Source organism: Abramis brama (assembly GCF_963993115.1).
Source record: "Abramis brama genome assembly, chromosome: 2".
Lineage (NCBI taxonomy): Eukaryota > Metazoa > Chordata > Actinopteri > Cypriniformes > Leuciscidae > Abramis > Abramis brama.
Genome location: NC_139964.1, coordinates 47,991,005 through 48,000,498, shown reverse-complemented (window position 1 = coordinate 48,000,498; position 9,494 = coordinate 47,991,005). Strand labels below are relative to the sequence as shown.

The 9,494-nt window shown below is 37.2% G+C and overlaps 1 protein-coding gene across 1 annotated transcript in view; it reads left to right on the top strand.

Annotated features, from left to right (window-relative positions):
* bnc2 (basonuclin zinc finger protein 2) overlaps window positions 1-9,494 on the top strand; it is a 278,971-nt gene continuing 269,477 nt past the window's right edge. Inside the window, exon 1 of the mRNA XM_084091386.1 lies at window positions 1-460. Coding sequence (XP_083947512.1) covers window positions 458-460 — 3 coding nt within the window. The 5' untranslated portion in view covers window positions 1-457. The remainder of the gene's footprint in view (window positions 461-9,494) is intronic.

The window sequence follows — 9,494 nt, the reverse complement described above, 5'->3', positions numbered from 1 at the left end:
GTGAGTAGACAGTCAGTTTTCTCTTCCCGGACAGCCAGAGATTTACCCCGCTGCTTCAAACTACCCACCCACTTTAGTCCCGCTTCAGTCCCGGTGGAGTGTCTTATACGAGCGGATCTGGAACAGCGGAACCAGCGCTGGGCTTCTGGATCCACCGAAACTGCTTATATTTCAGCCAACGTGCTTCGTTCGCTTTACTGAGACCCGGTACATGCGAATGACGAGAGCGCAGAACTGACTCCGTTTTTTTAAATCAATGTTTTACAAACGATAAAGGACTGTTGTTCTCGTTGTTCCCAATATTATTATCGGTTTAAAACTGAAGGGACAGACATAAAGTTTTGAGTGAGTTTAGAGAGATTTGCGTAAAGAAGAGAAGAGGGAAGAGGAGAGAGTCCCCCCACATGAGGGCGAGATCTGACTGAACTTCATTCTGCCATTCACACAATATGAAGAAATGGTGAGTATGAGCGATCAACAAATGAACACTTTACAATAACTCTCATTAATGGCATTAACAAACAGTAGGCTACTGTACAGTATAGCGCTCATTACGATCACTACACGTACGCCTACACTTAAATAGTTACAAATGTCATGAAACTTAATACAAATAAATCTGTTAGTATGACTTACTGAAGTTTATCGAAAGTGTTGGTCAAGAAGTTTAATCAGAAAATCTACCGCCTTGAGCATGTTTACAAACTTGCTTTAACAAGCAAGTTAAAGATAAACTGCTTTACCTGGGGATTTCTTTCATCTCAGTTTTTCCTCATTACATAAAAAACACTATATGAGTGCACAAGTCGCTTATGTAAAAAAATAAAATAAAAATACAATCATAGAACTAAATCAAAACGTTAATAGGTTATGTGTCAAATAGGTCCAATTTTATAAGTATCATCTGTATTTTTAACTCATCTACAACTATAATGGATACATATAAAATATTTAACATACAATAACAGAATTTATGAATAATGTAATACAAATTTGTTTGTTAATATCCTTTAAAAAATATAACATATCCTTGAAGTAAAATAAAATAACTTCACACAAATGTTTATGAATTGCAAGACAAAATTATTCAGCTTTCAAAACTGGTTTTAAATGGCAGCAATCATCATGATTTACTTTCAATGTATTTTTGTACATTAATCATCCGAGAAATACACAAATGCAACCAAATTAATTAATTTAAAAATTATTTTCAGATTTATGTACAACCTATTGGTGATGATTACAATATGTTCTATCATGCCTGTTTTTTTTATCATAATGTTTATTGCTTTCGTTTTTCTGAAAAGAGAGAAAGTGATTTACAAGGGCAGGTGAACACTGAGGTATTTCACTCTCAGTGAACGCAGAGACAAGGAGGAGATATCACTGAATATATGCAATTGGAAAAAAAATCTCCCCGTTACTCTACTTAAGGATTTATGAGATTGGCGCTTTAAATTATTATTATTATATATATTTTTTTGTCCTAATCTCAGCGGCTGTCTGTGATGGGGCACAGTTGTTCAAGTGCTGCAGTCAAGAATGCCAATTTGCATTCCAAGAGTGTCATTTGATGACTTTAATCTGCACGGCTCCCCGGACTTTTCTGGACACTTAACATTTCATCTGCTCCATGTCAAGAGTCAAACGCAGTTATGTCCCCCTTCTCTATCTCTATCCTCCTTGCTCTCTTTCTCTTTGTCTTTCTTAGTTCCATCTAATTTTTTCTTTAAAAAAAAAAAAGACCATAGGTTCAGGGCAAGAGTATGGGAGAAATGAGAGGGTGTGTGAGAGATAGGGAAGGAGGAGGTAAAATGAAGAGGTGCTTTCATGTTGCAGGCGCAGTCTAAGGCTGAACTTGTCAGCTGTGCTGGTGTGATTCTCCAGGGGCCTTGGCAGAGTAAGAGGGTAGATGATGGTTAGACGGTTCAATAAGCGCATGGACAGGTAGCCCTAGTGACGTCCCCCAGAGACATTGTCTTAATGAAGAGCAGGTCCACTTAGCCCTGTGTTCTCTGACCCTCTGCCTACTCTCCACACACACACACGCACACTGCTTATTTGATCTTACAGCTCTCTTGAACCTCTCTGTGAGTTGAGTTGGTGACGCATGTAAAATTGAGTTTCTAAGTAGAAATGTAGGACTACTTAAAAAAATATTGATAATAGTAATAATTTGTGCTCCTTGTATTAAGTCAAAAAAGAAAAGCCTTATACTTGTGCAACCTGTAAACGAAAAAAGTGGAATATAGAGCACTGCTGAAACTCATCCATGTCCACACTGATAGACAGACAGTATGTTATGGATGGATGGGGTAGGTGGGTACGACAGGTTGGTCATAACACCAGCAAAACAGTGAGAATACCTAGCCGAGAATAGTGTTACTTCTATGTAAAGAGATGGTTCAAATTTATTTTGAAGTTTTGTACATTTGCTGTTAGAAAACAGGCATTTTTTCCTCCTTTAAAAAAAGAGGCATTTTCTCCTCCTTTGTCCGTCTGTGGATTCTTTTGATGGGCATTATAAGTGAATGTGTGGATGAATGACCTGAAGAAAAAGACTATGAAATTGAACTAAAAAGCAGACAGTTATTTCATTGAGAGACCAGAATGCTAATTAAAAATAATAAAAAAACAAAAAAAACATATATATGTATATGTTTGGTAGAAAAACTATGAAAGAAAAACATGCGGATACAGAGACCATTTTAAATCTCATTTCAGTAATGAGAACTTGTTACAATAATTAGGCTTCATTGTTTATTTTGTATTGTATTCTGTATTTTCTAGCAACATCACAATATATAGTTAGATCACAAGTGTTTTTAAACAATCGTATATGAATTGATCAGGAAACATCATACATTTTAAGAAATGTAAGATTCAAATAAAATACAGGGTTTTCAACTTAAATACAACAAAATATTGTTTTAAATGTATTGATTTCCAGAAGGATCAAAGAAATGGTGTTATGTTTGTTGTTGCAATTATTTTTTTAGGTTTTGTGGTTTTGTGCTGGTATGCACACAAGGCATCATTGGTAAAGTGTCCAACAAACACTTTTTTTTCTATTAAAATAGCATTTTTGATTTTCACAACAAGAGTACACGCTCTCTGTTGTATATCTGTGATTCATTGCCAAGGGTATTTTGTTGCGGGATAGCTGTAAATGTTGAGGTAAAACAGAAATACTCTGGTGTGTCAGCTGCTAGAACTGGATTGATGACCTGAGGAAATGATAGTTTAAGGGTAACCTCTGCTCTCTTAAAGAACTAAGACAATAATTCACTTCTATTTGTGGAGTGAACCAAGCTGGGCTGGGGATGTTGTGGATCTACAAGCTAGCACAAAACAGAAGCCTTGCAGTGACTAAAGTACTCAGTGGGGAGGTGTATGATTATTGTGGGTGATTTATTTTTTATAGTTTATATGGAGGAACTACAGAATAAGATGTTTCACATTGTGTTGTACAAAATGTGCTGGAAACAATGGGATTTCCAGCAGTGCATTTGTCTCTTAATAAAAAAGAACAGGGATAAACCTGTTTAGCGATCCTGTGAGGTCCAAGGAAAGGTTTGATTAAAAAGTGTCACTTCTGACTGAGCTTGGACTAGAGCGCTGAAAGAAATCAGATATGACAAGATAAGTGGTAGGTCTTAAATAAATCCCCCAGAACTACACAGCAGCACATGGCTGCACAGCACTTTTTTTTTGACAAACTTTTTCTTCATCTTTAAAAAAAATAAAAATAATTGACTTCACTCTGTGTATTATTGATTCTCTGTGGCACTTTGGAGTCATTTGATTAAGTTATTGTTGATGCTGAAGTTGTTAAAATTATTATTATTATTTTTTATTGTTTCGGAAGACCTTTTTAATCCTGTTTCCTAGTGTTTTAATAATTATTAATCTAGATACATGCTGTGGTTCTGACTTAGTCACTTTTATTTTGATTAGTTTTGCTGCCTAGTTTATTAGATGATTATTTACAGAGAGGTTGGGAAACATTTACTGCAGTATTATTTGTTACAAACTACTATTTTTTTTTTTTTTTTTTTAAGTGCAGTCATTTTATTCATATATACTTTTAATTGGTGATGTGTTGATAAATAATTGTATTCAAGTATGTGTGTATGTGTGTTTCGGTGTGTTTATCTGTGCGTGAGTGTGAGGAGAGGGGGACAGTGCAGCTTTTGAGCAGACAGAAATGCCGCGTCTCAGAGAGCTCTTTCATGTGACTATAGCATTCCACTAATGCAGTCACAGCAGCGATGCACAAGACAAGACATGTGTCCCGTCCTCCCTCTGCCATCAGTCTCATCAGTCGCTCTCTGTCTCTCTCGCTTTCTCTTTCTATGACCTTAACATTTATCAGAGAACCCTGTGCAAAATTCCTCTCAGCATCTGTGGAATGAGAGAAGCCAAGCATGTTCACACACACACACACACACACACACACACACACACACACACACACACACACACACACACAAAATGGAATATGTTTGTTAAACAACATGACTTTTGGTGGAGTCATGAGTTATTAGTTCTCATGTATGTATATATACATATATATATATATGCGCATGAGAACTAATGAATAACACACACACACACACACACACACACACACACACATGATACACAGCCAAGAACTTTAAACAATAAAGCACACTGACTCTCACATTAACTCTAATTCTCCATTTTTGAGTCTCTTGTTTGTGTATTTCTTGAAAAGTAGTTGTTTTACACATAACATGCAATGAATACTCCTATATTATAATGTTTTTGTTCTGTGCCGTTTCTTGAGGGAACAATAACAAAACAGCCCCACTGTCACCGTTATTAGATTCCTGCTTTCTTTACCAGGCAACCTCATATTAAAAGAGAGAGAGGGAGAGGTGAGGGAAATGAGCCGTGGATAGAGTTTGTTGAGTGTGTCAAGGACGTGCCACATGTTGATAGCTCTGAAGACCAGGGGTGAGGACGACACAGGGAGGGAGAAGAGGGGTCTGGCCAGACGACAACTCCGCTGGAGAAGTTTACTGATAACACAAACAGTTAGTGCAGGAATTCAGTTTTTAATAGGTGTCTAGAGGAAAGGGTGATGTTTGCTTTCACAGGAGGAACTTGTACACACACACACACACACACACACACGTTTCTCTCTTATTCTGTATTGTAAAAAACAAAACAAACAAACAAAAAAGCAAATCGCAATGTACCTCATGGCCAAAAGGTAACAGTTGCCTAGTAATCTATACTGCTTTAATATCACTAAAACCTGTGCTCACTGACTAATTGGGACACTTGTTAGTCTTCTTGCCTTAAAGCTTTAATAAGACTGCATTTCATTGTGAAGACTTTTGTGTCTAAGCTTTAAGAGCATCATTTCATGTTTCTCACTAGCAAAAGGGCTTTGGTGACATTCCTGATTGTGGCCTGTTCTCATTGTTAGCAGCTTTATACCCTCAAGACTTTGGTAGAGCTAAAGATCTTTCTTTATGAAGAACTATGGAAAACATTTCTGAATCTTTTCAGCAGGACATTGTGGAAATATTTTTTTCCTATACAAGAAATCCAAGAGGAATTATAGAACACATTCCAAATTTAATACGTTAAGCTCAGATTCATTAATTTATTTATTTATTGTTTGTTGTAATTAACATAATGCCACAAATGTTGTGGATTGATTTTTAACTTGCATTGAACCTGGAATATTCCTTTAACAGAATGAAATAAAAATGAAACTTTTAACATGACATTATTTTGGACCAATATAAAGTTCATAAATTGGTCAGTCAGTCAACCATTGTGAGGTTGGCATTACGTTTACTGAAGCTACTCCAATAGAATAATATGCTTTAGCACAAGAAACCATTGTTACAGATGCTTTGAGGTATGATCAATGTTCATGGATTCCATGAACAATAACTATCCTATGTGATTGCTATTATTTCTCTGAGCCATTTTAGAGGATTTGTAGTTTTATGACTACAGTGGCATCATTATAACTAATGCCACCAATACAAGCTTATTCTACTATTCATCTAATGATAAAACACCATGAGTATCCATCAATGTTAATATTTCGTTAAGCGAGTCTTGGTTTCCAAAAAGTTTCTTGCATTTCGAAACTACAGTAAATACTAATATCTTACCTGAAAATCCTTGGGGATAAATGCAATAAAAGCCATTTTTCTTTATTAGGTATTTTCTCCTGGCCCTCTCTTTCTTTCTCCTTTGGCTACATGCCAGTAACCCAACACCACCAGAAACAAACGAACAGCTCTGGCACTAGTGAAAATCCTCAAAATGTTTTTCGCTATGAGACACTTTTTTAATTTCTTTATATATATATAACTGTGTGCTATAGTGAAGCGAAGGCTGCTAATCGATATTATCTTATTGGGTGTGTGGTTTTGGTCAAATATCTCTCTTGGTTGTGCCTCAGGTGAGGGGCAGCAGACTAATAAAGCATGTTGTGTCTCAGGGGCAGAAGCAGGGATGAGTATGGATTAGTCAGTGTACCCTTCCTGTGAAAATACAGTATAGCTCAAATCTGGATCTCTCTCTCTGTCTCTGTATGGAAGGCTTTATTCATGTCCTAATGGAGCAGAGAGTCAGCACATGTCAAATAGAGATGAAGGGGGTCTGCAGAAATGCTCTCCTGCCTGTATGTTTGTCCTTGGTTAAGTCGGATTGCCTGTGGCTGATGTCTGAGGAAAGTTATGAAAGAAGCCATTCTGTTTAGTAGCTCTGAACTCAGAGATTGGGACACTGAACTATGCTTTAGTATCATTTATGGTGTATTTAAAAACAGCTTATTGTAAAGGGTTTACATATGTGTATTATTAAACCTTATACTGAAAAAAACAAACAAATGAAACACCAAAATGATCTAAAGGGTGTTTCTGAAGGTTTTAACAATAATAATATATACAGATTTGTACTGTAAAAATATCCAGGTTTTCCTGTTTTCTGTTGAATAAATAGATATGCTCAAATACACTTCAAAAACAGCTCAGAGAGACAAAGAAAGAAGGGGAAGTGAGACATAAAGTGTGCCACTTGCAAGCCAAGCTGTTATTACAGTCTAGAGCACCCTGTCATAAATACTCATAATTAGATGCTTCCAGAGACCTAATAATTTTACCATGTAACACAAAGTATCTTGAGTGGCAGAGTCACTTTCCTCTCTCCTCAGCTTTATTTACTGCTGAAGTGAGCCAGTAGTCTGTTTCTCCTTATAACTCGCTAATGGAAGGGTTGGTTAGTACAGTAGCTTGGCTGATGGCACCCTATATGATTTCTCCTTTCAGTGGTGTCATCTGAGCAAGTCCTGTGTTCATGTTTTCACATGTAAACGCCACTCTGTTCCACTCCAGTGCTTCAGACCTCTTTTATGAGGCTATGAAAATTTCAGCTGCTTTTTTAACGTTAAGAAAAAAACAGAAAATAAAAAAACACGTAGCCAGCGCTGCACAATTCTTTCTTTTTTGGACAAAGGACCTTCATCAAATATCATTCAACCTAACAAAGTGTCCTTCACACCATTTTATACTTATTTGCAAGATGTAAGTTCATCTTTCAGATCTTACTGGCCAGGAAGGCTACATTAAATGTTAAGAGCATATTGGTATGTTAGCATTGTGCCTTTGTACCTTTCATCCAGCATGTCTTTGTGAAGCATTAGCTGAAGCAGTCCAGGAGTTCCCCCTGTCTCCCACATCAAAGCTTCTCACATCTTCTGTCTAGGTCCAGCCACAGTCCAACTAGCCTATATAATGCCAATTTTAGAGTGCAAGTTTCAGCAGCTCTTCTCAGTTCTGAGTACATGGAGCATGTTTAGAGTGTCACCCAATGATGCTAGCAGTTGGTCCATATCATTCTTTTCTGAGAAGAATCACTATAGTGTCTACTATGGTATGGAACATTAGACCATGGTTGTGGCTCAAGGTCTGCTAAGCCAAAAGTATGTTTCATTTGTTCGCTTGAAACAGGTTCTTAGGTTCTCAGTCTTCATATCCAGTCCATGTATGCCTACATCATTACCAAAGCAACCCATGCAGATAGATTGGTTATGTTTGGACTAGTGCTGCACGATTAATCATATCGCAATCGCAATCGCGATGTCAAGCCTACGCGATTATATGACGCAAAATGCTGCGATTTTATATTAAATAAACAAATTAGTGCTGTTAACGCAATTAACACAGCATCTGTTAATTTTTGGCATCCTTTGGCTAGTGTTACATGATCCCGCTCTTATTCATGCAAATGCTTTTAAACCATTCATGCGCGATAACACAAAAAAGAACGCGCTGCCTGTGAATGTCCTGACTGACACACACAGAAAGACTCGCGCTAATATCGTGCGTGCGCACAAAACAGCATGCCAGAATACAGTTCTCTTTCGAGCTTGAACGAACAATAACACACACAATTATGCCAAAATGTCTTTTTGTTGAGTACCTTCATAACATAAGAGTAGTCTTATGATGAACGTGAAGAGTTGTGATGACTCGTGAGAGAATGAGGCGCGTGTGAGATCGCGTCTCTGACAGCAGCGGCTGGTCTTAAAGGGACAGTACACAGTAGCCACTAATTATATCTGTCCCTAAAGTTAATCAAAGAACAAAGGGAACAGAGAAAAACACTCACTGCTCTTGACTAAAGAACTTTTTTCTTTAGGCAGATTATCACTAATCTGTGTGTGCATTTATTTTCCTTGAGAACCAAGCAAGTTGACTCATGAAACCATTTGTTTATTATATCGCATATCGCAATCGCAATATTGACCTCAATTATTGCAATATGACATTTTCCCCAAATCGTGCAGCCCTAGTTTGGACACACACATCTTATTTGATCACTTGCAATTAATAGTGAGGACAGTCTGCCTGAAAATATATGATTTGAGAAACACACACAGCCTAAGACATTTTTCTACTATTTAAAAAATACCAATAAAGACAACAGAAGGGGAAGGTGAAAACAACAAAAATGGATATGTGAGGTCAGAACTTCAAAGCAGAAGGAAGTTGTAGTGTGCATGTATTGAATATGAGTTCATGGTAAGAGTATACTTAAAAGGCTAGAATGCTCTATGCAGGACGTAACGATGGGGAAAAACAACGCATTTCTCAAATTGTAGACTGCAAGCACAGTATGAGGAGATCAACGTGGATGCAACAGTGTTACTCAGGCCATCAGGCTTGGAGAGAACATTAAACCAGTGCTGGTCATCCTGCTCTTCACAGGTCATTGTGCCCTCAGGCAGGGATACAACTGAACACATGCTACAAAAATACGAATTCTACAGCACACATAATGGGTTGCCACAAATAATCAGCTTTGGTAACTGAAATGGCACAATAATCCAATATTCACTAAGGCACTACGCAATGGTAGGTTTTTCACACAGATTCTTGAAAATTTCTGTACAAGTTGTTTTCTGGCATTGCATGATTTTGTTCATCCATGCTGCTAGA